The following is a 27,547-nucleotide window of genomic DNA, read 5'->3' as shown; positions in this document are numbered from 1 at the left end:
GTTGAGAAAAGTTTGACATGCCCTGTAAATGTTTGGGTTTAATGAATATGTTAAGATTTTAGATTTTGATACAATGTAAAGAAATTTAAGAGGTGCTCTAGAGCAGCTGAAGAAACATTTTCAACTCAGACCATTCCCCTCTCCTTTAATTAGGAGACTACAGCCTTTAGGAGCATGATTGTTCATAAAACATTATGATCTCTCCTGACTAGAAAGTATGGCTCTGAGACACAGAGCCCACAGGTATCTCTCTCCCTAATCTCCTTTGTTCACAGAGGTCGGCAGTCAAGGTTTTGAAGCATCTCCCCAGGTGCCTAAGACAGGAGCTCGCATGAATGGAATGCCTGTTTCCCTTGATGGGTTAGTCTTGGTAAGTGAAGGAGTCTTTGCCTAAGGCAGATGTGATCACTGTCCTGTTACAGAAGCACAGTTTTTATTAAAATTAATAAGACAGAGTGGATTGTAGGGTCATAGTATACAGGCCCATATTTTTACATTGTATGGCGGCCAGACTTTCAGGCCACAGTTTGCACCTGTCACGCCATCCTAAACAAAGGGTCAGGATCTGGCAATGTCAGGCTGCTCTCTCCTTGTAATTTGGAGGTTGCCTGGGAAAGAGGTGTTAATTTAGTCTATGTGACAGAGCAGGCATAGATAGGAAGATGTGACAAAATGGGCAGAGAAAGGTGTGGACGTGACCACAGTCATTCTCCTGGTTACCTAGGAAACAAAATGCTAATGAATTTTCCCCTCAGTTTATATTTTGGTATAAAAGCTGTTTGGAGAATAAATGTGGGTAAATTTTCAGGATGTGAACTCAGGATTCCATGAGGGATCCCTGAAAACTCCCTCCCGATAAAGTCATGTGAGTTGTGTCTTTATTCCCATTCCTCATGTTGTGTCTGGGACCACAACATAAAACCAGAACCAATGAAAGAAACATACCCTGTTCCTGAAATTAAAGCCAGAGAAAGAAACAGACCCTAACCCTGAAACCAGAACCAAAGAAACACACCCAATCCTGAAACCAGAGTCAAAGAAACAAACTTCAGTCCGGAAACCAGAGCCAGTGAAGGAAACTCACCCTACTCCTGAGCCAAATGGCTCAAAAGGGCTAGTGAAAAAAAAACATACTTTGGTGCTATAACCAGAGCCAAGTTTGCCCTGACCAACCGAGGATGAAATCAACCAATCTCCGAACACAAAATCTAGCCCGCCTGAGCTTGTCCAAGATCCAGGAGATTAAAATCTGACCAATTCCCACCCTGAAATCTTCTCCCTTGAAAAAAAATCTCCACTCCTAAGAAGCCCTATAATCAGTTGGCAGCTGCCCTTCTCTACCCTGGTAGAGTCAGTCGCTCTCCTGAATTCCTTTTTCCCAAATAAATCTCTTGAAAGAGTTTTGAGTAAAGACCTTCTTTAACCAGAGTAGAGCAGAATCTCTGCTAGGAAACTTTCTTTGTAGAGTGGAACAGAGAAGCAATGGACACCTCTGCTGGGAAACCCCTTTAGGAGAGTGGAGCAGAGCTCAACTGCTCCAGACTCTGGTAGAGAGTGAGCGGGATTGCCACAGAGATGCTGCAGAGAGACCATCCCTCTCCAGAACACAGCTTGTCAGGAAGTCAAGATACCTTCCTCCTCCCTGCTGCAGGTAACCAGGATCCCTTCCCTTCCCAGCAGGAGGTACTGCCCGACTTCTGACAGTCAGGATGCCTTCCTCCTCCCTGCTGCAGGTAACCAGGATCCCTTCCCTTCACATCTGGAGGTACTGCCCGACTTCTGACAGTCAAAGTATCTTTCCCTCCAGAGCTGTAACACTTGCACATGGCATGTATGTTTCTTCTAGCAGGAACAAAAAATGGCTTAAAATTGTATTATAGTGAAACACAACCTTTGTATATATTTTATTTAAAAAAAATTTAGGCTAGGCAGTGGTGGCATATGCCTTTAATCCCAGCACCCAGGAGGCAGAGGGAGGAGAATCTCTGAGTTCTAAGCCAGCCTGGACTACATAGTGAGTTTCAGGTCAGCCAGAGAAATTCACAGGGAAACCCTATCTCAAAAAACATGGCCTGAAACTTACTATGCAGACCAGGCTAGACTGGAACTCACAAAAATACACCTGCTTCTGCCTCCCTAGTGCTGGAATCAAAGGACTGCAATACCACACCTAGCTTGTATTTTAAAAATAAATTATATACTTTAGGTGGTAAGTGGGTAAATATACATATAGATATCTTAAACTTTTTTTTAAATCCTAGTGTTGTACACAGACACACACACAGACACACACACACACATACACACACACACACACACACACACACACACACACACACACTTAGAAATAATGACCATACCAATAGTAATAAGCATTATAATAAATGTAATGGTCTGTCCTGTCCCTTTAAGAGACAAGCCGTGCCCACTTCCTCCCCGCCACCAACCTCTCTCCCTTCCCCCCTCTCTGCTTCACTCTCTGCTCTTCTCCCTTCTCCCCATAACCCACTAAATAAATTCCCACTTTCTCTGTATGGCATGTCTAAGAGGTCTCTTGTCTCTCACCCGCCATGCAGCTCCCTGTCTGAGACCAGCTGCCTTCGTGGCCGGCTGCCCACTGCCACCACTCGGGGACCTGCAGCATTTCTGCCACTGTGCCCCTCTGGAAACCACAGTGTTTTGTCTAAATCATAAAAACAATGGTTTTTTAAAAATATGATTAAAAGTTATTTTCTTTTTAATTATTACTTAGGCTGTGCATGCACACTGAAGGAGGTCACAGAGTGTAGGATCCCTTGTAGCTACAGCTACAAACAGTGGTGAGCTGCCTGATGTGGGTGCTGGGAATCAAATTCAGGTCCTCTGCAAGAATAGACCACTGAGTAACCTCTCCAGCCCTAATTATGGTTTTAAATGCTATTTCTCCCTGAGCCATCATTCCAGCCCTAATTACAGTCTTAAATGCTATTTCTCATTAAGAGAAATTGGGACACCATGCATAAAATACTGACTTCATGCCTAGAGCAAGAAATGTTCAAAGTAAATAGCTGGCGATAACACAAATACAGGAAATTATAAAAATCTATCGGGGACTCAGAAGCCATTTTGAGGGGTTGCTGAAGATAAGGAATTTGAATTTCAGATAGAAAGTAATTGCAAAAACTTGAAACACTAGTATGTTGAAATCAATGAGCATATAATGGTAATACAAACAAAAGCTTAGGAAGAGATGCCAGAGGCTAGCCAGAAAATGGCTCAGTGGTTAAGCACACAGGCTGCCCTTGCAAAGGACCCAGGGTCAGTTCCCAGCACCCAGACTAGGTAACTACAACCACCTGTAAATAACTAGTTCCAAGGAATTGGACTATGGCCCCTAAAGGCACTTGCATACACCTGGGAGCACAAAGGCAAGTAGGCAACCAAAAATAAATTTGGGGTGGGGAAGCCTGGTGATTGTGGCACACCTTTAATCCTAGCACTCAGGAAGCAGAGGCAGAAGAATCTCTGCGAGTTTGAGGCCAGCCTGGACTACAGAGCAAGTTCCAGGGTAACCTGTTACACAGTAAAACCCTGTCTTGAAAGAGAGAAAGACAGACAGACAAACAGACACACTTTGGAAACAATTCAATGTCCCTAAATCCTATAAAGGAGGAGGGTATAGTCCATTTATTCCCTTTCTCTTGTACAAACTGTCTCTAAATAATTGATGAGGGAGCTTTCTTTCTTTAGGAAAATATTTCAGTTTGTAAAGGCAGAAGAAATAATAGTGACAATGACAGGCCAATCATTACTTGTTTTGTTGAGTCTTGCCATGTAGCCCAGGTTAACCTAAAACGGGTCATCTCCCTGCCTCCATCACGTCCAGCTCCTTCTGTTCTGTTTATGAGATGTCTGACAACCAAAACTGAAAAATCTCCTTCCTGTTGCCCATCCCAACCCCTCCGTGGCTCCACCAATCTCTCAATGTCTTTCAGTGCCTTCCTAGTCTCGCATTTCATCTGCTCAGTTCAAAACTGTCAATCGGGGCTGGGGGTGGTGGTGGTGGTGGTGTTATGGCTCAGAGGGAGGGCACTTGTTGCTCTTGCAGGTTGGATTCCCAGCACATACACAGCTCTCAAGGTCCGGAGGACCCAAGGACACTGCACAAACGTGATACACAGGCATACATGCAGATAAAACACCCACACACATAAAATAAAAATAAAGCTTTTTTAAAAGTTCACACTCAGAAAATACAATAAACTCACTTTAACGCAAGGCCTCCTTGTTCTCTTTCACATCACTCCTGCTGGCTTCAGTGCTGATCTGGGTTTGTTTTGCTTTGCTTTGCTTTCTCTTCAAACCCCTAACACCTCTTTCCAGTCTCTCAGCTGGGTCAGGCCGGGTCTTCTTCAGCTGACTATAAAGTTGAAGGAGTGTGGAGATAAAGCTTGCAGGCTCTTGTCAACCATCTGCTTGCTGGCCTGTCTCCTGTCCAGTTCCTTCTCTCCTCCTACTAGTGTGAGCATGCTTCACACTAAGGCGTACTCTGCCATCTGATCCTATCAGCTCTGTCTCATTAAGCACATACACATTCCTCCCTCGGTTTTTAATAGTTCTTTCATCCAGCATATTTTGATTTTTGGGGGATGTGGGGACGTAGATTTCTTAAGAACTACCAGGATTTGATTTCTCCAGTTTTTCTTCTCTAGTTCTCCTTGGTTTCATAATCCACTGAATTTTTTTCACCAATGAATTTTATGTTGCTAAATTCAATGACTCTTTCTTGTCTTCAGTACCTTTGTCATCTGTAGTGTGTGACAGTTTTTATTAAGATAGACTCATTTCTAATACATCCACCTCTTTTCCTCTGACTTTTCTAGCTAGTCTCTGTCAGACATTGTTGCTAATTCTCCACTAACCCTCAAATGTCAGTCATTAGAGTAACGCCCAAATCAGTCTTTCACCTCTGTCTTTTTCCATCCACTCTAAGTGATCTCATTTATCCTTTGGATTTTCAGAAAGATTTATACGCTGATAATTCCCCCATTCTAGGTCTCTTGAACGTCACACTTGTATATGCAGCTGCCAACGTGATATATCACACTTTACACACTATATCCCAAACTAGAATCTCATTAGCTCCTTGAATAAGACTCGCCTCCATTCTCAAGAACTGAATTCTTAGCCAGGCCGTGGTAGTGCACACCTTTAATCCCAGCACTCAGAGGCAGGTGGATCTCTGAGCTGGAGGCCAGCTGGCCTACAGATTGAGTTCCAGGACAGTTAAGGCTACACAGAGAAACCTTGTCTCCAAAAAACAAAACAAAACAACAACAACAAAATCAAATTCTTTTCTTTTTACTTTAAATATATATTTATTGTTTGAGAAAGTCTTTGCCAAATATAAAATGGCTGTTGTGACTTTGAAAAAGTTTTGCAAAAGTGAGGTTAAAATGGGATACACTTTTGCTTGGTATAGTGGTATACACCTTTAATAACAATGCTTAGGAGTCAAAGGCAAGTGGGTCTTTATGAGTTCAAGGGTAGCCTATTCTTAAAAAATCAAATTCTTAACCAAATAAACATTGTGCTACCTTGCTATACTTACATTCTGCATCAATTCTGCTTGAGCACTGGAGTGAGAGGCAACACTCATTCTCACTACTGCTGCTCTCAACCTCCAATGTCTTTCCCTCGGACCATTTAAGTTTCCTAACTGGTCTTTCTGCTCCTTCCCTCACCCTGTCCCCACCCTTTCTGCATTCCTTTTCCAGCTGTCCAGCCACCAGGGCAGCCAAAGCTGCCATTAAGCAGATAAATTTATTCCCATGTTCAAAATACTCAGTGTAAAAGCCAAAATCATTACAATGGAGCGCCAAGCCCAATTTCCTCTGCGCTCCTCCCTCCACCGAGCTTTCTTCTCACATCTGGAACTCGTCTTCCTCCTTGTTTGCTGTTTCAGCCAGCACCAGCATTTCATCCAAGCAGGCAGGAAAACCTCAAAACTTGTAAGCTGCAATTGCCCTGTATGCAGCAATCCTTCCTCGGCTATATGGGTCCCCACCCCCTTTCCTCCCATCCTCTCCTCACCGCTCCTTTCCAACATCCCCTCCCTGGCCACGTCATCAAAAACTAAATACCTGATTCTAAAGATCCTCCTATTTTGACTTTTTTCTTAGTGTTTTTCAGCATTTGATATATTTGGTTCACTTACTTTGTTTATTATCTGGTCCACAGTGATGTGAGTATCATGGTAGCTGAGGGGCTGGTTCTTCTCTTCACTACTAGATCCCAAGCACCAAAAACTGTGACTGATAGGTGTCCAACATTCAATCAATTTTCAGTTTCTAAAGGATTTTCAGCAGAGGAAGAACTCTGGAAATGAAAGCTGAAAATAGAACACTACTTTAGAAGAACAAATCACAAAATGCTTGATTTTGGTAACAAGTACTGCAAACTCAATTTAATTTTTGTTTGTTTTTCGAGACAGGGTTTCTCTGTGTAGCTTTGGTGCCTGTCCTGGAACTAGCTTTTGTAGACCAGGCTGGCCTCGAACTCACAGAGATCTGCCTGAGTGCTGGGATTAAAAGTGTGCACCATCACTGCCCAGCCTAAATTGTATTTTATAACTACAAAGTTAATAAAGATTACCATCACTTATGGCATTTACTGCTATCCAAGGTGTATCTCTACTCCAATATTACTGAAATGATAGAGATGCATCTATTATTTTAGTAATATTGTAGGATGTTAGGACCTTGCATTGGGAAGAAAAGTTTAGATTGAGGGAGGTTTTAATGAGGATTATTACCATATCACTTCCACTTTGAAAAGCCTACCAGAGCACGGGAGGGAGGAAGAAGGTATATTAGAGCATTGCCAAACAGTTCTTCATGAACTTGGTTTATTACTTCAAGAGGTTGAGAAGACACAAATTATTCGGGAGACAAATGTATATATGTATACCAAGGAAAATGGAAACGGTAGCCATTTGAAATTGTTGATGTCGTTAGGTTAACAACATATTATAAAATGAAACGTGGGCTACATAACTGTATATATACGCTTGCTCGTTTAAGCCACTATGCTCGTTATATGAGCACATAATGCAAGTGTTTATATTCACAGAGTGTAAAAAAGTCAATTTAACAGGACCTATGTGACTAGTAGAACTGAATAATTTTTGTTCTTTGGGCTTTTCTGTATCTTGATATTTGGGGAATGGAGTGGGGGCAGCAAGGCGAATGACACAGACAGCTTGTCAATACACGAAAATAAATCGTTAAATACTCAAGCGTTGGGGCTACTACTATTTCGTATAGAAACGCATTTTCCATTATTATAAACGACTAAATGCAACACTCGTTCAAACACGGTCTCCACACATTTACACACACAATCCTACCTACCTAACTTGAACCCAAAGAGTTTCTCTTTCATTCGTTATCTCAGTCATGCACATGTGCACCCACGTTCGTAAAAGCACATAAAGGATAACGAGCAAATTGCAGCCACATCACGCCCAGGTCATGGCCGCTGCAAACGGCCGGCATCGCCTCCTCCATCCACACCCGGCTCCACAGGGCCCCGCTCCCACCCAGCACAAAGAGTGCGGGCCTCCGGGCTCGCGGCTTCCCGGGAATCACCGCCGAACCGGGTCACCGGCTGCGATCCCACACCCCACTGCCGCCCAATGCTCACAGCCCGGGGGGGACCATGAGCCGGCGCGGAGAAGGCTGGCGGGGGAGAAGCGCCACAAACCTGGGTCCGTTAGAAGCTGGGTAGCACTTCCCAGAGGGCCCCGCGGCTCGCCGGGTGGGTCTGGCCTCCGGTGAGCGAACCCGGAGAGTGCCCAGGTGAGGGCGCCCCGCTCCAGCAGGGAGATCGGCTTAGGCCTGCACCGGCCAAGACGGCCCAGCGTCTTTGGAGCAGCGGCTTCTCTCCCGCCTGGTTTTCACAGCCCGGGTCTGCTGCTTGCAACTGAGAAGAATCCGAACGGGTCCGCCGCTTTCTTGATCCGGACTACATTTCCCAGAAGCCTTCGCGGCCCGAGACTTGTCGCTCACCCAAAGGAAAAGCAGTCCCTGCTCCTGCTGAGAATCTCAGGGCTAAGAAGTCTGGTCTAAACAGGAAGCACGGTTGAGTTTATTTAGTCCCGACGTGTCCGGTCGCCCAAGAAAGTCTTTCTCTCAAGATCTGGCATTTAGACAAAAGCCCCCATTCCGTCAGCGGTTTGAAGAAAGTTCTTGCTTGCTAGAAAGGGAGTCATTCTCCTTATCTCTGGCAAGAGAAACTTGTGGCTCTTCCATAACAGGTCGCTGTGGTGCCTTTTGACTTGCCAAGGTCAATGCTAGGCTCCCTGCGGAGCAAGAAAGAGGCGGACCCCTTGGGAAGAAGCGTCGCGGGAAAGATTTTCAGAGTTAAACGGAAAGGGGAAAAAGGAGACTTATGAGCTGGGTGGGGCTTGTGAGCAGGGACTGAGGTTCGGTGCCTTTCAAGACTGCATTTGCAACTTGACCCTCCTAACAACTTGACCATCCTCTCGCCATCTTTCCCCTTGCTCTCCACACCTTTTATTCTCTAGTAATCTACTTACAAATCAGATCCGGCAACTTTCCAGCTGCTTGCTGAACATTGCACATCTTCTTTGGAGAAACGTCCATTCAAATTCACCGCTCTCTTTAAGTTGGTTGTAATTGTCTTATGGGCTGGAGTTTTTCATATGTTTCATATATTTATTTAAACCCTTAACGGGGGGGTTCAGGTGGTAGAGACTTTCTCTTGTGTACAGAAGACCCAGGGATCCATCTCCAGTACCACAAAACAAGCACCTTGGAAAAAAAAAAACTTATAAGATACATGCTTCTCCAACACTCACCCATGCTGTAGGAGTAAGTTGTCTTTTCATTGTAGCAGGCTTTTACTTTTAGTCTTCCAACCTGCTCCCAATTATGACACGGAGACTTATTATTCATTATAAATGCTTGGCCTACCTTAGGCTCGTTTCTGGCTATCTCTTTTAACTTAACTAGTTTCTGTTTGTCTACCTTTTGCCTCGTGGCTTTTTACCTTTTATTCTTTCTGTATCTTACTTTCCTACTGTCTCCAGGTCTGGCTGATGGCTGCCTGACTTCTGACCCCGAGCCAGTCCCTCTCTTTCTTCCTCATTCTGTCCTCTTTTCTCGAGCCTATATTTCTCCGCCTACTTAATCTTTCTGCCCACCAGCCCCACCTATCCCTTTTCTGCCGAGCTATTGGCCATTCAGCTTTTTATTAGACCAATAATCAGGTGCCTTACGAAGGCAAGGTAGAAACAGCAACATGTTTTCAAAATTTACCAAATGCAGTATAAACAAATGTAACACAACCTGATATTGTTCAATGCAGCAGAAATAAAAGTAAAACACTTTCTCATAGTTAACATAATATTCCAAAACATAAACAAATGTGACACATCTCGGCCCAGTTAAAATAATATTCCACCACATTTCACTTATTGATAATACCCTTTGATGCACAAGTTTTTGTTCTGTTCTGTTTTGTTTTGTTTTAAGCCCTACCCCTTCTGGGTTTTTGAGACAGGGTTCCTCTTTGTAACCCTAGCTCTCCTGGAATTTGCTCTGTAGACCAGGACAGCCTCAAACTCCCAGAGATCCTCCTACCTCCAGTTCCCGAGTGCAGGGATTAAAGGCCTGTGCCAGCACTGTTAGGCCAGGATTATTTATTTCTATTTTCTGTGTAAGTATTTTGCTCCCAGGTACCTCTACACCAGGTGCATGCAGTTCATGGAGGGACCAAAAGAGGGCATGGGATTCCCTGGCACTGGAGTGACAAGTGGTTGTAAGTCACTCCAGGTGATTGCTGGGAATTGAAGACAGGCCCTCTTCAAGAGCAGCAAGTACTCTTAACTACAAAGTCATCTCTCCAGGCCTTGCTTTAGGTATTATAGTGTACATATTTCCTTTATCACCGTATTTAAGCAACATTATTTTACTTCACATAGAGCATAGAATTCTAAGCAGTAGTTTACTTCTTTTTCCTTGCCTAATAGAAGCTTCTTGAATTTGCCGTTGCTGACTTTGTGGATCAGACTGGCTTCAAGCTCACAGAGATCAGCCTACTTCTGTTTCCCAGGTACTGATATTAAAGGTGTATACCACAATGCCCAGCCCTACTCCTTATTTTATTTTATTCTTGCTTTTGTTTTCTGGCTTCTAACCAGACACTACAGAGGAGAATTTCATACACAAAAGTATATCCATCATTTTAAACCTTCAGCATCTGCCACACTCGTCCTGTTGCACTACCCACAGATCTGTTCCCATCACAGCACATTTAAACATCACAAATATTATACTGTGAACACAATCACACAGTGATCACAGAAATGTATGCCTAACCTCGCACATCATGTTTTCCAGAGTTACACTCGGAGAAACACACACAAGACACAGAGAATCTGGTATTTGTTCTCAAAATCCCAGTTGTGAAAGAATTTTTTCCTGAAGAAAAATGCTATGTGTTCAAATGAAGTGTAGAGTCAGATCAAAAAGATACTGAGGGCGTGGCTGAGTGGCAAAGTGTTTGCCTGGCATGCTTGAGGACCTGGACTTCATCCCGCAAAAAGATCTATGAAAGACTAGAGAAATAGCTCAGCAATTAAGAGCACTCTGGGGACCAGTGCCCTCTTCTGGCCTCTCTTGGCACCTGGTGAACCTTCATAAATATAGGCAAAAACACATACAAAGTAAAAATAAATAAATAAATACTTCAATTTATTTTATGTGCATAGGTGTTCTGCTTGCATGAATGTCTGCATACATGTGGTTTGGCTATGGAAAGCCAGTGATAGAGACATTGGGACTGAACCTGTCAGGGCAACGAAACACCTTGGTGTTGCTGCACTTTCGGTCCGAACTACATTTCCCAATGGCCCCAGCGGGAGCTGGGCCGTCGCCCCTTTGTGTCCTCCAGGAGCCCAGGTAACCGAGGCTCTTCCTTCCCCGGCCCTTTCCCCCTGAGGCTAGATTCCGTCAACCTAAGGTCAGAGGGTTTGGAGGAGATTCCAGAGGCTTCCGGGCAGGAACGGAATCTTCCCGCAGTTGGTTCTGCTGGTGAGGAGTGGGCCTGGGAGTGGCCAGCGCGCATCTCTCGAACACCGGTCATCAGGTACTCTGGGTGCCCTCGGAAAAGGACAGTTTTGGCTACGGTATGGCGAGACTGTCACCTGATGTGCGAGTCCACTCTGTGACAGGGTGCGAGTGAATCCACATCTGGTACCTTTCTCTTTACCCCCTTGTGCACGGACGTGCAGCTTCTTTGTGACTAGAGCGTGAAACCGTTGTTCGTGATGCCAGCCTGTGGCACCCGAATGTTTGAGAATTGGGAATGTAGGAGAGGGTGAACATTTGATACTGTTTACACCCAGGGTCTTTAATCGTGGCATATGTGTGGCAGTGGCTGGCAATATCGCCTTTGAGACTTTGAGTATGTGAGGGTCTTGAGACTGTCACCCAGTGTCTTTTTTTGTCAAGCTACCCAAGTGGTGACAGCATGCTACCAGGCTTCTGAATCACTCTCATATTGTGCAGAAGAATGGTCGAGTTCAGCAACTTCATTTAATCTTAATGGCTTATTTATTCGAGGTGTATGTATCTTTAATCAATTGCATTTCTCTTTGTTTGTAAACTTTTTATATTTGCTGCCCAAGTAACAAATTGGAAATGACTTAGACATGAATTATATTATATGCAAATAAGTTGCTAGGTTTTATTGGAGGGAAGGTTGCAACAGGAAGGGAAAAACTCCTAAAATGGTAGGTTATTGGGGATGCTGAGAGGAACACCTAATTATTCACGTTCTTTCCCCATCTCAGTTATTGGGGATTGCCAGTTCTTAAGAGAGGGTCGAGAGGAAAAAAAGAATGGCTCTTGGCTTCTTAAGATTGTGTGTTAGGTGAGGTGGTGTGTTCTTCCTTTCATTACCTTCCTGCTTTCAAAGTGAATAGGCATCAACTTTCTTCCTGAACCCATTTCAGGAAGCCAGCAGGTGCCATCCACAGCCCTTGGGTGGGATTCCCAATACTCCGATTCTGACTAGCTCATTTGACCGCATCTGGTTTCTTTCACTCTGTGGGAAATTCTTTCAGTCAGCTCACTCATCCTTAAAATTTTTTATTTAATCTTTTTGTCCTTTTCAAAAGTTTTTTTTTTAAAGTGTATGTGTGTTTATCTGTGTGAGTGTATGCCAGGTATGTGGCACTGCCCACAGAGCCCAGAAGAGGGAGTCAGATCCTCTGGTACTAGAGTTATAGGCACTGGGAGGTGCTGACCTGGATGCTGGAAACTGAATTTGGATCCACTGGAAGAGCATACCAATGCTCTTAACTATGGTCCACCTCCCCACCCATATATACATGAGATAGGGTTTTTCTGTGTAGCCCTAGCTGTCCTGGAATGCACTCTGTAGTCCAGGCTGGCTTCGAACTCATGGAGATCTGTTGTGGGAATTTTGTTAGTGAAGTCAGTCATTGGTCCAATAGGCGGGATTCACAGAGAGTTCCCCAGTGGGGAGAAAGGCCTCCAGCACAGTGGAACTTTTCGAGCCTGGGGGGGGGTGGGAGGACACCGACAGTGATGGTGTGTGTTGTGGTCATCGTGTTTGTCTCAGGGTTATTCTTATATTCGTCCCTGAGTTTTATTATATAGCAAACGGTAAAAGAAATCACAAGAGATCCACCTGCCTCTGCCTCTTGAGTGCTGGGATCAAAGGTGTGTAGTGCTGTATACATTTTTAATGTGTGCTCTTACACATACATTCCCTCCTCCTAGCATGCTATTCCCCTGTATACAAGATAAAGGCCAGATTAATTCTATTTACTTCTAAACATCCACGCATCAACAAATGTTAAGTTCCTGTTGACAGTGGGTACCACAGGATGTAGTCTCGACCCTCTTCCTCCTTCATCCACGCTCGCTGCTTTGGGAATGTCATCTTGTCTCATAGCTTAAAACACCATGAGTATGTGTATGTGTGTGCCCACAGCTTCCAGACTGTGCATCTAAACCTTTTTATTTTCATAAGGGGTCTCACTGCATAGACCAGGCAGGCTTTGAATTTGCAGAGATCCACCGGCCTCTGCCTTCTGAGGGCTGTGGCTGAAGGTGCACGCCACCACAAGTGACTAGATTGCATCCCTGAACCCGACTTTCATCTCTGACCGCCTACTGAACGTGTTCATGAGGTTGCGTGATCACCACCTCAAATGCAAGCAACTTTCAAACTGAGTAAAATCCACGAGTGGGAGAGTGTCACGTCTGATTCTCAGTTTAGGAGGATCACTCTCCCACTGTTGATGATAAACGGAATGGGTTGCGTATAAAATGGGGACGTGAACTCAGGAGCTCTTGCTCTTCCATCGCGGAGCGGTTTGTTCAGCCTTTAAAGCACAGAATCAGCCAGCTTCTGTTCTGTTCTGAACTGACATCTCTCACATGGATAGCTGCTATATTCTCCTGTCATGACTCTCTACTTCCGTTCTTCCTGCTCCTTTTGGGTTTCACCCCCTCTCTCTGACCGTGATTGAATCCTTAAACTTGAAATCCTCCTGCCTCAGCATCCTGAGTGCAGTGATGACAGATGTTACACACCATGCCCAGCTTCTTCTGATATTTTGATCACAGTTTGTTGACTCTGCATGTGTAGACCATGGAAACATAGAGGCCAAGTACACTTCATCATTTGTTAGGGGTCAAATTAATTTTCAATTTGGGATTTAAGCCCTCTTTGAATCTGCAGTGCCGTCGCTCAAATCCAGGCCCTTGCACAGGGAGGCAAGCACTCTTACCATTGAGCTATGCCTGCAGTTGACCTTGCGATTATTTTTGTTGATTATATAGATGAACAACCTGGGAAAAAGAGGGTGAGGGCTGGAGGGATGGCTCGGCAGCTAAGAGCATATACTGCTCTTGCTTAGGACCTAAGTCTGGTCTCCAGTATCTGTGTCAGGCAGCTCACAACTGCCAGTACTCCAGCTCTAAGAGACTTCTAACAGCCTCTCCTGGCCTCCATAGGCACCTGCACTCGTCTACACACACAGAGAGACACACAATTAAATCCTTAAAAAGATTTGAAGAACTATGGATGTCGTATATGCATTATTAGATATGACTATTTTACATACATATGTGTTTTGTCTGCATGTATGTATGTGTGTCATGTGCATGTGGTGTCCCCAGGTGTCAGAAGAAGGTGTTGGATCCCTAGAACAGGACTTACTCACAGCTGTGAGCTCCATGGAGGTGCAAGGAACCAAACCTGGGTCCTCTGGAACCAAACCTGGGTCCTCTGCAAGAGCAACAAGGGCTCTTAATTGCTGAGTCACCCCTGTATCCCTTTCTTTCTTATTATATGGTTTTATAGAGACAAGGCAAACTTCTTGGGGAGCTTATGTACCTCACCAACCCAACTGTTGGCAGAAGCAGAACAGGAGCAGTTCCCTTACAACCTCATGTATTTAAATAAGAGAAGGACTGTTACTGAATGTTGGGTCCTCTAGAATCCTTCACTTTCTGAGACAGTTTCTTTTCCTCTCTTCCTAAACAACAACAAAAACATGAGCTTTTTATGTGCCCCAGGCTAGCCTAGAACTCGGAGTTTTCCTAACTGCTGAGCATCACAGCCAGTGCCTTTCCTATGCTGGGCGTGTCCTGTACCACTGTAATGCTGAGCATCACAGCCAGTGCCTTTCCTATGCTGGGCGTGTCCTGTACCACTGCAATGCTGAGCATTAAAACCAGTGCCTTTCCTGTGCTGAGCACTTCCTGTACCACTGCAATGCTGAGCATTAAAACCAGTGCCTTTCCTGTGCTGAGCACTTCCTGTACCACTGCAATGCTGAGCATTAGAACCAGTGCCTTTCCTGTGCTGAGCACTTCCTGTACCACTGCAATGCTGAGCATTAGAACCAGTGCCTTTCCTGTGCTGAGCACTTCCTGTACCACTGCAATGCTGAGCATTAGAACCAGTGCCTTTCCTGTACTGGACGTGTCCTGTACCACTTGAGCTACATTTCCAGCCCTTGGTGTGCTGACATAGGTCTTTCTGTGTACCCAAGCTGACCATAAACTTTCTGTCCTGTTTCTGCCCCTGCAGTATTATGATTCCAGGCCTGTGCTGCTCTGCCTTGTTTGAGACAGGTCTGTTGTTGTTGCTGTAGTTGTTGTTGTTGTTGTTTGCTTGGGTTTTACTGTTTTTATTTTGAGACAGGGTCTTTTTTGTTGCCCTTGCTGTCTTGAAACTGGCTATGTAGACCAAACTGGCCTCAAAAATCACAGTACCTCTACCACCTGAGTGCTGGGATTAAAAGTATGTTTAATTTTAATTTTTGTTTAAAAATTAAAACAAAAACAATTTGTTTTGTTTTTATGGGGACAAAATTTAATCAAATTTGAAGAAGGTAGTGGTAGAATACTGCTTAGAATTCACAAAGCCCTTAGTTTGATTCTATGTTACACACACACACCCCATACAAAATATGAAACAAGTCACATCCTTTTCTACTGCTTTGACAACAGGTCACACAGCTTTTGTTTTGGTGAGCTATTAACTTTTGTTTCAGAACACATACATGGAACGGATATTTGGTTCATCAGCAGCGGTCACATAAAGAAAACTGGACTGCAAATGAATCACAGCTTAGCTCCAGATTTTTAAGAACTTTGCCCTGCTTCGGAGACAGAAGAAAAATTATGAATGAAACTTCTATTTCTCTACACAAAAACTATTTACTCTGTCCAGTCTAGCACAATTCTCAGAGTTGTATCACGTAACTGTGGGCCATCTTTTATCCCATTCTTGAAATGTTCCTTCTTCATTCAAATGGTCCAGTGAGTATTTTTGTTTGTTTGGTTTTGTTTTTTCTTGTTTTGTTCTTGGAGGTTTCTCTCTGTAGCTTTGGTGTCTGTCCTAGAACTCCCTCTGTAGACCAGGCTGGCCTCAAACTCACAGAGCTGCCTGCTCTGCCTCCCAAGCACTGGGATTACAGGCATGTGTCTGGCTGGACCATTGAGTATTTGAATGTCTCATAAGTACCAGTTCTGTTCCATTGTAAAACACAGCATCTGTTCTACACTCTATGATATGTGAACCAGGCAGGGAACCAGGCTAGAGAGTTTAAAACACACGCACACAGACAGACAGAGACACGGGGACATGGATCATCCTTGAAACAAGAATGCCAACTTTATTGTGATCCAGGGAAGCTTATATAGGGATCCTTAACTGATAGCCATGTCCCAGCTCTTGGAATCTTTCAGCTGCAGGCCTCACCAGAACCTACTCCCCTGCCATCAAGGTCTTGTGCTCAGAGCATCTGCAGGCACAGGTAAACAAGTTGTTTTGCTCAGTTCACTCTGGCAGGCAAAGGGTCTGAGGCAGGCAAAGAAAGTCAAGGGGCCGGGGGTCTGCAGCCCCCAACACCCCAACCCTGGGAATGAAGCATGAGCAAAGCACACTGACCTCGTGGTGCTTACATTTCGGTCACCAGGGAAGGGGACAGGAAATAAATGAAGCAAGCAGAGGGCTGAGTTGTAGAACAGCGTCTGCCTAGCATGCACTAAGCCCTGAGCTTAAACCCAAGACCTCAGAAACAAGGTGTGATAGTGCATACTTGTTATCCCAGCACTTGAGAGTTAGGGCAGGAGGATCAGGAGTTCCAGGTCATCTTCAGCTACACAGAATTTGAAACCAGCCTGGGATACATTAAACTATGTCACACACAAAAAAAATAAAATAAATTAAAGTACAGAGCTGAGGATGTAACTTACTGAAGAACCTTGCTTCACACATGCAAAGTTCTGAGTTCAAACCCAGCACCTCTGATCTGGGGCTGGAGAAATGGCTCTGTGGTTAGGAGCACTGGCTGCTTTTGCAGAGACTGGCAACACTCACATTGCCGTTCACAACCGGATGTAACTCTAGTTCCAGGATATTCAACACACTCTTCTGGCCTTGAGGGCATTGCACTCATGTGATGTGCAGACATACATGCAGGCAAAGCCCTCTCCCACATAACCTATAAGTAAATATAGTGAGCATAGCTAGAGGAGTAGGGAATTGAGGTGGGTGTGTTGTTGTTCTGTGTTGCTCAAGAGGATCAAGGAAGGAGACTCACTCCAGGGTACAATCTAGGCTCTCTGGCAGCAAGCAAGCCCAGCCTCTGATGGACTGAACCTTCAACTGCCGTTCAGAGCATATTATTGATTGCCACACAAAGGTCATTTTTTGTGTGTGTGTTAAACAAGTTCCTCTTACCAAAGTCCCTTTGATCTATATGTTCTCTGAAGGAAATCATCACCCCCCCCTTATTGTGTGCTGTTTGCCCTTGCTGTGCACTGTTTGCAATACCCAATAATTCAAGGTGCTCCACGTGTGCCAGGTCAGTCTTGTGACCACAGTCATGCAACAGATGGGGAACGCCCTCAGAAAAACAACCCTGTAAATCATAGAATGCGATCGCCGTTCTCTGCTGTGATTTCTTCCAGGTCTAAGCACCTCCAACTATCACATCCTAATGTTGTTAGATACCGTGAGAAAGGACGTTTCATTCTAATGTTCAGCCATGACGCAATGACTCTGCTAGGTCCCCACTACATCGGAGCACTGTTCGGAATGATCTGAGAAATACAGGGGCCCCGAGAGGGAACGTGGCTGATGTCTTTGGGGTGTCATCTCAGGGAGAGCCCACTGTCCCAGTGCTGGGTCAGCGAGGTGAACATGGTGAGAGAGGAGGTCATTTCCTTTCATTTCTTTCACTTCAGGAGATGGTGACCTTCAGAGATGTGGCGGTAGACTTCTCCCAGGAAGAATGGGATTGTCTGAATTCTTCTCAAAGGCATTTGTACAGCCATGTGATGTTGGAGAACTACAGGATCCTGGTGTCTCTGGGTAAGTATGCTCAATAGTTTTATATCAACTTGACACAATCTAAAGTTATCTGAAAGGAGGGAACTTCAATTAAGAAAATGTCTCCATAAGATCAGGCTGCAGGGAATTTTCTTAATTAGTGATTGACGTGGGGAAGGAGCATCCCATTGTTGGTGGCACCATCCCTGGGCTGATGGTCCTGGGTTCTATAAGAAAGCAGGCTAAGCAAGCCATGTGGAGCACTAAACAGCACTCCTCCACGGCCTCTGCATCAGCTCCCGCCTCCAGGATCCTGCCCTGTTTGAGTCCTGCCCTGACTTACTTCAGTGATGGACTAAGATGTAGAAATGTAAGCCTAGTAAATCTTTCCCTCTGTTTCAGTCACTGTTCTGGTGCTGTGAAGAGACACTCTGTCCATGTCAACTATTATAAAGTTAAGCATTTAACTGGTGATGGCTTACAGTTCAGAGGGTTAGTCCATTGACATCATGGCAGGAAGCATGATGGCACACAGGCAGAAATGGTCCTGGAGAAGTAGCTGAGAATTCAAAGAAAGAAAGAAAGAAAGAAAGAAAGGAAGGAAGGAAGGAAGGAAGGAAGAAAGAAAGGAAAGAAAGAAAGAAAGGATCAATCAAGAACCTACCAACAACAACAAAAAAAGCCACAAAAACAAAAATCAAAATGAACAGACAAAATACCAGTAAGAAAAAAGGCAAAAACAAACAAAAGGAAAGAAAACTGCTATTGCATTTATTCTGTGTGGGCTAACTCCTCCTGGGCATGGGGCCTGCCCTGTGGTATGGCTGGTACCAGATGTGCGCTGTGGGCTGCCCTCAGCATAACCAAGTCATTTCTTTCCACATGCTTAGGGCTTTGCTTTGCCAAGCCAAGTATGATATTCTTGTTGGAACAAGGAAAAGAGCCATGGATGGTGAAGACAGAACTGACAGGCAGTTTGTCCACAGGTGAGTGGGGGGTGGGGTCTAGAAAGGCAGAGACCTTTTAAGGTGACAGCTCAACCTGGCTCAGGAAAGTGTCCCTGGGTTCTTTTTTGTGGCAGGTTCCTAAATGTCTTAGGCCTAAAAGAAACCTGGGGCTTTCCCAGATAGTCTCCCCACTGGCCAACCTTGCTCTCTCCTCCCTCTTGATGACTTACTTCTTAATGACCTACTCCATCTGTTTTCCGACTTCTGTTGCTTCTCACTTTCATAATTCACGTCAAGGTTTTAAATAGTCTTTTCCTGGTTTGCTGAACTCTGGGGCCATACCGAGAGTAAATGAGGTACCAGGTTCAAATTCTGTTCTCACATGTGGTGAAATTCTAGGACAGTCGCTTCACCTCTTTGTTTTGTCACAGCTATAATAATACATTTGAAGTACCGTGGACTTTTCTGCTATGTGCTGTAACCTCGATCAGAGGTAGTGGTGTCTCCCCAAGTGCCTGCCTCATCTTCTCTGTCAGTTCATGCATTCTCATTCCGCTAATCAACACCAGCATTACTCAGCTTGCCCTTCAGACATGGTTACCTTCAGCAGCCTCCTCCCCGCTCCCCACCCCGGGGTCCTAGAGGCTGCAGCCTCCCCCCCACACTCCCCACCCCAGGGTCCTAGAGTGTTGCATGTGCACACAGATAACTCAACAATTGCCGGGCAGCCGTAAAGATGTGATAGAGCTGCAGATGGCATAGACGAAAAGGAACCCCAGAGAAAGGGTGAGAGAGGGGACTCTGGTAGCGGGGAAGATGACGTCTTTAACAATAGCAGCTGGAGAATGTTGGGGAACAAAGGAGCAAGAGCTTGGGTTTGTGGTGCGGGAAGGATTTGCAGACAGACAGGAAACACTGAGGAAACATGAAGGACAAGTTTTCTGTCATCATAAATCCCTCTCTCATCCCACACCGCCTCAGCCAGTGTTTTATGTCCACAGTCTATTTTCTGAGAAGACATTTTGATGGGTAACTGTAGTATCAAATGATACAGAATTAAATTGTATGTGTTATTATTAAAGAATCCCTCACATAAAGAAACATCACATATATGGAGTCAAGAAAGTATCCTATTTTTAAAGTGTGTATATGTGTGTGCACATGTGTTTGCGTGCCTTAGTGACTTTCCTCTTGCTGTGAAGAGACACCATGATCACCTGGAGTTGCAGGCAGTTGTAAGCCTGGGTGCTTGCAGCCAGTTTTGGGTCCTCGGAAAGAACAGTAAATGATCTTACTCACTTGAGCCATCCCCTAGATGAAGTTTAAATAGAACAAAAGCCCATTTAGTTACTTCTTAGCTTAAGAAATGGATAACTGGGGCTGCTGAGATGTCTCTGTGGGGAGCAACACTTACTTTCAAGCCTGACAATCTGAGTTCCATCTCTAGGACCCAAATAGTGGACAGAAAGAACTAACTCTAGCAAGTTGTCCTCTGACATCCACATGGTGGATAATTTTTTTTTTTTTTTGGTTTGTCGAGACAGGGTTTCTCTGTGTAGTCCTGGTTGCCCTGTAACTTGTTATGTAGACCATTCTGGCCTTGAACTCAGAGATCTGCCTACCTCTGCCGCCTGAGTGCTGGGATTAAACACATGTGCCATCACCACCAGCAAAATAAGTTTAACAATGTAATAAAAATTTTAAACAAGGTAAGAGAAAATTTTATCTGTTGATTATTTTGTACAAATTTAAGTTATAATGAAGTAAAACATAAAATAAATAGAAAATGGTCAATGTCATTTTAGGACCTTGATGAACTCTGTACAGATACATGACTGCCTTCCCTTCCATTTTCTGTAGCACTTAGTACATTTAACATGCAATTAAAGTTCCCTGATTGCTTTTTGTCTCTGCTAAGGAGACAAGATCAATGAAGGCAGTGGTCATGATACTGAAAGCATCCACAAGAGCATCTCACATCAGATAATTATTTTTCAATGAATATCCTTCGACAAAGCAATTCTGGGAATGCGGACTACTTCAGTGTCCATAATTACAGCCAAGTCCAGTCGTAGGCCTCCCTTCTCACCCTGTGAGTCCAGTCGTAGGCTCCCTTCTCACCCTGTGAGTCCAGTCGTAGGCTCCCTTCTCACCCTGTGAGTCCAGTCGTAGGCTCCCTTCTCACCCTGTGAGTCCAGTCGTAGGCCTCCCTTCTCACCCTGTGAGTCCAGTCGTAGGCTCCCTTCTCACCCTGTGAGTCCAGGCGTAGGCTCCCTTCTCACCCTGTGAGTCCAGTCGTAGGCTCCCTTCTCACCCTGTGAGTCCAGGCGTAGGCTCCCTTCTCACCCTGTGAGTCCAGGCGTAGGCTCCCTTCTCACCCTGTGAGTCCAGGCGTAGGCTCCCTTCTCACCCTGTGAGTCCAGGCGTAGGCTCCCTTCTCACCCTGTGGCTTGCTGTGCTGCTGCTCTTGAAGTTCTAGTCACTTCTCATATTTCTCAGGGCCAATTTTCAGTTTGTTATATACTTCAGAACTCTGAGAATAAGTGTTCTTTTTGGGGGGGGGTTGATACTAAGTTTACATGCTTCATTTTACAAATGTTCTTTCGTGATCATATTTTCTTGGTATATAATAAAGAAAACACTTTTTCTTATTCCTTTTAGATTGGGAGTCTATGTATGTAACTGAAGGATTAATCCCAAAGCAGGAACTTTATGAAGAACAGTCATCCAGAAAGATAATTGAAGAACTTAGAAGTATTGGCCTTGATTGTCCCAGTTTGATGGGAGAATGGAGCTATGAGCATCGTTTTGAGAGACAATCTGAGAATCTAAAAGCATATTTCAAGGAAGAGACCACTGCTCTTGAAGCTCTGATTGATAACAGATCCTGGGGAGGTTTCTATCAGAACACACTGCTTCATGCACGACAGACAACCCCCAGAGAGGAGAGTGCATTTAAACAAGGCGCCCGCAAGAAAAGCTTGAAGATTGTTAAGCCCAAAAGCATCTACACAGAGAAGAAACTTCTGAAGTGCACCGATTGTGAGAAAGTCTTCCGCCAGAGCTCCTCCCTCAGGCTCCATCAGAGAATCCACACTGGAGAGAAGCCCTACGCATGCATGGAGTGTGGGAAAGCCTTTAGCCAGAGGTCAAACCTTGTTCAGCATCACAGGATTCATACCGGAGAGAAGCCTTACGAATGTAAAGAATGCAGGAAAGCGTTCAGCCAGAATGCGCATCTAGTTCAACACCTGCGAGTTCATACTGGAGAAAAACCATATGCGTGTAAGGTATGCAGGAAGGCCTTCAGCCAGTTTGCCTACCTTGCTCAGCATCAGCGGGTTCATACTGGAGAGAAACCCTATGAATGTATCGAGTGTGGAAAAGCCTTTAGCAATAGATCGTCTATTGCTCAACACCAGAGAGTTCACACCGGGGAGAAACCTTATGAGTGCAGGGTGTGTGGGAAAGCCTTCAGCCTTCGTGCATACCTTACTGTGCACCAGAGAATACACACGGGGGAGAGACCCTATGAATGCAAGGAATGTGGGAAAGCCTTCAGCCAAAATTCCCACCTTGCTCAGCATCAGAGAATCCATACAGGTGAAAAACCTTATAAATGCCAGGAATGTAGGAAAGCCTTCAGCCAGATCGCCTACCTTGCTCAACATCAAAGAGTTCACACGGGGGAGAAACCTTATGAATGTATTGAGTGTGGAAAGGCTTTTAGCAATGACTCGTCCCTTACTCAGCACCAAAGAGTTCATACTGGAGAGAAGCCTTATGAATGTAACGTTTGTGGGAAGGCTTTCAGTTACTGTGGTTCCCTTGCCCAGCATCAGAGAATCCATACGGGAGAGAGACCCTATGAGTGTAAGGAGTGTAAGAAAACCTTCAGGCAGCACGCACATCTTGCTCATCACCAGAGAGTTCACATCGGGGAGTCACTCTTACCCCCCAATCCAGGCAATCACCAAGTCCTGTAAATCCCAGCTCCTAAATATTTCTGAAATTTGTGTTCTTTTTTGTCTTTAATGCTGATCACTGCTATATTGTTCTAATGGGTTTTCCAGTATCTATTATTACTATCTTCAAGAGATATTCCAATAATGTACCCAAAATGACTTTATTTTGAAGTGGAATCTTGTGGGGGGGGGTGGGGAAGCAGACCTTAGGCTCACTAAGTAGCCAAGGCTGGCCTCAATTCATTACCTTCCTGTCTCTGCCCCTCAAGTGCAAGTACTGGGATTATAGAAGAGTGGTACCATACCCAGCAATTTTTTTAAGGTATAAAAAAAATCTCCACCTAAAACTGTCCCTTCCTGCTATTGTTTTTAGACCAATCAGCACCCTTAAAATTGTATATAAGACTCTTTATTGTATGATCCAAACATATCATTCAGTTTTATTTTCCCCCTGCCTGCTTTAGACACTAGACTTTTCTCAACACTGTGAGCTTAGTTCTGGGAAACCATAGCTCTGCCATTACTGTGGCACTGTGTGACTTTGAACAACTCATTTAATTTGTCTAAACCCCATGGTTTTAATCTTAAAATAGGGATGTTAAAGGCTACTGTATTGTGGAAATGTATTAAATGAAAGTATCTGTTGAAAATTAATCCATACTGAGATGAGAAATTTACATGCAGAGTACTTAACATAGGACATCAACTATAGCAGAGCCTCAGTAAATAGTAATGCCTAACATGTATTAGGTGCATGCTAGGCAACGGGCACTGTTCAATACAGGTAGCATACTTTAATTCATTTACTTCTCACAGCTGAAATAAGATTCACTGAACCTCTTTGGGAAGCACCCGATCAGAACTGGAAAAACCTAAACATTTTAGAACATAAATGGGAGTTTTCATCCTTTTGGTGAATAATCATTATAGACACAGGTAGTAAACAATAATTGATTATTAGTGTTTTATCAAGTTTCTAAAGAGAATGGAGTAAACCAATAAGATAGAATTCACTGAGAATAATTCAACACTTACATTTAGATCATAGCAATAGAATTCACAATTAAATCTAAAAACGTAAAGCAGAAATAAGTAGTTCCCATCAAAATACACTACACCTAAATCATTATATGGGTTAATTGAGATAATTTTGAAAACATGTCAATTGTTTATACCTAGAAAAAAAATAAAGTTTCCAAATTTTTATCCAGTGCTTTTCAAAGTGAAATCCAAAGTAAAACTACAGGTTCTCCTTCATTCTGTAACTATTGAGTTGCTACTCCTCCACAGTGTGAAATATTAATACTAGATAGAAAGACAATACATTTTGTGCCCAGTGTGCTGTCACACACCTTAATCCCATCACTTGGGAGGCAGAGGCAGGCAGATGTCTGAGTTCAAGACCAGTCGGAACTATTACACAGAGAAACCTTATCTTGAAAAAAATTCATTTTAGCTGGTTGTGGTGGTGCACACCGGTAGGATTTGCTGAAGGAGGCAGAGGCAGGAGGATCACGAGTTCGAGGCCAGCCTGGGTTACACATTTAAAAAAAAAAAGAAAAAGGAAAAAATTTCATTTTAAAACCCAGAAAACTGTAAAATAACAAGAAAATAAGTTAAGGAGCATAAGCTATAGTATAGTCCCAGGAAATTTATTGGAGTTGGTGGTTATTCCTAATTCATATCATATAGAAAATTTTCTTATTGGAGTATCTTTGAATTGCCAACCCCCAATTAATGACATGGAGACTCCTTATTAATTATGAAAGCTTAACCTTTAGCTTAGGCATGCCCCTGACTAGCTCTTATGACTCAAATTAACCTGCTTTTATTAATCTACATTTTGACCAGGAACTTTTACCTTTTCCTCACTATAGCACATACTGCTTGCTCCAAGTCTGCTGGTGAAATCTGAGCACCTAGATTTCTCCTCTTCCTTTCTCTCCCCAGATCCCATCTATCCTCTCTTACATAGCTATTGGTCATTCATCTCTTTATTAAACCAATCAGAAGGCACCTTGTCAAAAACACATCTTCACAATGTACAAATATTCTGCAACAATATTCATTGCAATTCCTCAATGGAATACCTGTAGCCTTTAATTTCATACAATGCCCTGCAAGATTCTGGGAAGTGAAAATCCAATCTCTTTTTGTTTTCGTTTTTCCAGACAAGATTTCTCTGTATAGCTCTGGCTGTCCCAGAACTCACTCTGTAGAGCAGGCTGGCTTTGAACTCACAGAGATCCATCCACCTCTGCCTCCTGAGTGCTGGTATCAAAGATGTGAGCCACCGCTCACCCAGCTGGGAAGTGAAAATCCAAAAGAATAGCAAGAAACATATTGACTCTGTTGGTGGAAACTTCATATGAAAGGTTGGTCCAGGATGGTGGCAAAAGGTAGACATGGAGGGGGAGGTTAGAAAAATTGATTCTGTATGTCACTAGTAGTAAGGGATGTGCAAAATGAAAACATAATAAAATGAGCTATTTCAAGATCATGTTGGCAGCTAGGCATATGGTAAACGCCTGTCAGGAGGCAGATGCAGTCAGAGCTCTATGACTTGGAGGCCAGCTTGCTCTACATAGTTCCACACCAGTCAAGGATACATAGTGAAACCAGTATTTAAAAAAGAAAAACTAATGGGAAAAGTGTAGAGATGTGTGGATATTCATTGTTGTGGTTGTCTGCAGCATCAGTTGACAAAATCTTGTAAAGTTGAGGATGTGAGTTGTCTTGAACCCAGTAATTCTGCATTGAACCCTCTACAAAAACCCAAGTCTTCATGTCTCATGAGATGTACATGTAAGCCCACTGCAGTGGTATTTATATGAATGAAGGAAGTAACCTTAAAAAGCAGGCTTAATTTAGAATGCAAATTATAGAAGCCAATGGAAGATACTTCCACCAACATTGTTAAGTCTTAAAAGTATAATAATAATATCAAATTAGAGAGTATTTTGTATGACATAGTACCACAAGGCTTGAAAACATACAAGTACATGCTTCATATACTTTCCATAATAGATACTATATAGGGAGAACATAAAAGCATTTATGGAAATACTCACAAGATCCATAATAATGATGACCTTGAGGGAAAAGAAAAAATAGATCAAGAAAGAATGCAAAGAAAAACTACAAATAAAGCAAAAATAAAGCAAATATGCTGTTGGATATTTGTATACTGTGCGAAGATAAATTACTGTGATTGGTTTAATAAAGAGTTGAATGGCCAGTAACTAGGCAGGAGGAATAGGCGGGACTTCCAGGCAGAGAGAAAGGAAGTAAGACATGAATGTAGGCATGCATCAGATGTCAACAAAACACAGAGGGAGTCAGTCATACAGAATGAAAAGCAAAATGCCACAAGGCAAAACTGATTAAAAATTTAAGTTATAAGAGCTAGTTGAGACAAGCCTAACCTAAAAACCAACCTTTCAAAATTAATAATAAGCCCCTGGGTTGTTATTTGTGGGCTGGTGGTCCAAAGATGGCCTGCTACGTTTAGTGCCCAACATGGGTATCACAAATACAGCTAATTCAAAGTGCTTGTTGGTGTCTGGGTTAGTGCTTCTGTCCATCTTTCTATCTAAACTGTTTCATAATAAAGGATAGAGGATATCACAATGGTGTTTGGTTTTGCTTTTATTAGTTGCTTCCTTACTTCAGGCATGCCTTTGCTGTCCTCACATTCACCATCTTTTTCAGAAAAGAAATTCACATCAACTTCAAGAGGCAACCACTGTTGCAGCTGAAACTAGGCCGGTAATGGCAGTAGAGCACAAGAGTAACACAGCCCTGAGTTCAAGCTCCAGCACTGCCCCACCCCGAGGCCTAGCCCCTCACCTCCCCACTCCCAGCAGATCCCCACAACAAAAGACTGTTCTTTCACATTTGAGTGTTTTCAAGGTTGGTTCAGTTCTGTAAACAGCACTCTAAAGCTAAAGCAGAAGGAATGCCACAAGTTTGAAAGTAATCTGGGCTACCTACCAGGCAAGCCAGGGCTCCATAACAAGACCTTGTCTTCTGCTTCAAAAGAAAAGGAGGAGGAAAAGGATGTGATGCTCATGATTTTGTACTCTACTCCCCCTCGGGATAAGATGTAACCAAACATGGGACCTGCACAATGACAGGAAAGAAGTAACATGGGGCAGTCTTGTGACCGCAGCATCATAGCAAGTTAAAAGTTGTGCACCCTGTCCAGTACCTACCCGGGAGTGGTTCCTCTGATGGCCTCCAGCCTTTACTGTCCCTGACTTTGTCAATCATGAGCTTAATCTACCTTGACATTACTTATAAAGGGGCAGAACACTTTTGGATCAATTCCATTGTGTTGTGGAATATTCCTTTACACTGTGTGAAGACATGTCACTGTGATTGGATTAATAAAAAGCTAAATGCCAAATATCTAGGCAGGATGTCAGGACAGAGAGAATGCTGGGAAGGAGGAAGGCAGAGAAGTAAAACAGATGTGGAATGAGTTGGACACACAAAATGGGATAGAAGTAAAAGCCAAGTGGTAGAGAGTAGATAAATAAAAATATGGGTTGATTTAAATTATAAGAGCTCATTAGGAAATAACCTATGCTGTCAGTTGAGAAGGAGTCTCCATGTGGTTATTTGGGAGCTGGCATGTGGAACATAAAAATCCACCTACACTATTGAGGTTCCCTTATCTATGTATTTCCTAGTGGCTAAGCAATAGTGGTTATGGGCATTATAGCTTTCTGTGCTTTCTTTGCACAT

At 43.7% G+C, this 27,547-nt stretch overlaps 2 protein-coding genes across 4 annotated transcripts in view; one reads left to right on the top strand and one right to left on the bottom strand.

Moving 5' to 3' along the window:
- The window catches only part of Znf569 (zinc finger protein 569), a 40,865-nt gene extending 31,709 nt beyond the window's left edge, over nucleotides 1–9,156 (bottom strand). Inside the window, exons 1-3 of the mRNA XM_048438743.3 lie at nucleotides 9,052–9,156; nucleotides 7,744–8,813; nucleotides 6,197–6,370 (exon numbers count right to left, since the gene is read on the bottom strand). The gene's annotated coding sequence lies outside the window, so the exon portion shown is untranslated. The remainder of the gene's footprint in view (nucleotides 1–6,196; nucleotides 6,371–7,743; nucleotides 8,814–9,051) is intronic.
- Nucleotides 9,157–10,944: 1,788 nt separating this feature from the next.
- LOC125403619 (uncharacterized) lies at nucleotides 10,945–26,428 on the top strand. 3 transcript variants are annotated; one of them, XM_085693148.2, is made up of 4 exons: nucleotides 10,945–11,191; nucleotides 17,802–17,928; nucleotides 18,777–18,872; nucleotides 21,495–26,428. In XM_085693148.2, the coding sequence occupies exons 2-4, from the start codon at nucleotides 17,805–17,807 to the stop codon at nucleotides 22,817–22,819; spliced, it is 1,545 nt and encodes a 514-aa protein (XP_085549274.1). In that variant the 5' UTR covers nucleotides 10,945–11,191; nucleotides 17,802–17,804; the 3' UTR covers nucleotides 22,820–26,428. The 3 variants fall into 3 exon arrangements, with proteins under 3 accessions (XP_085549274.1, XP_048295090.2, XP_085549239.1); XM_048439133.3 differs by having other exon boundaries at nucleotides 11,014–11,151; XM_085693113.2 differs by lacking the exon at nucleotides 18,777–18,872 and having other exon boundaries at nucleotides 11,014–11,151.
- Nucleotides 26,429–27,547: the final 1,119 nt, after the last annotated feature.

This window comes from Myodes glareolus, chromosome 1 (genome assembly GCF_982192425.1).
Source record: "Myodes glareolus chromosome 1, mMyoGla1.1, whole genome shotgun sequence".
NCBI lineage: Eukaryota > Metazoa > Chordata > Mammalia > Rodentia > Cricetidae > Myodes > Myodes glareolus.
Note: the sequence above shows the minus strand (reverse complement) of the source record. Positions and strands in the feature narration are given on the sequence as shown.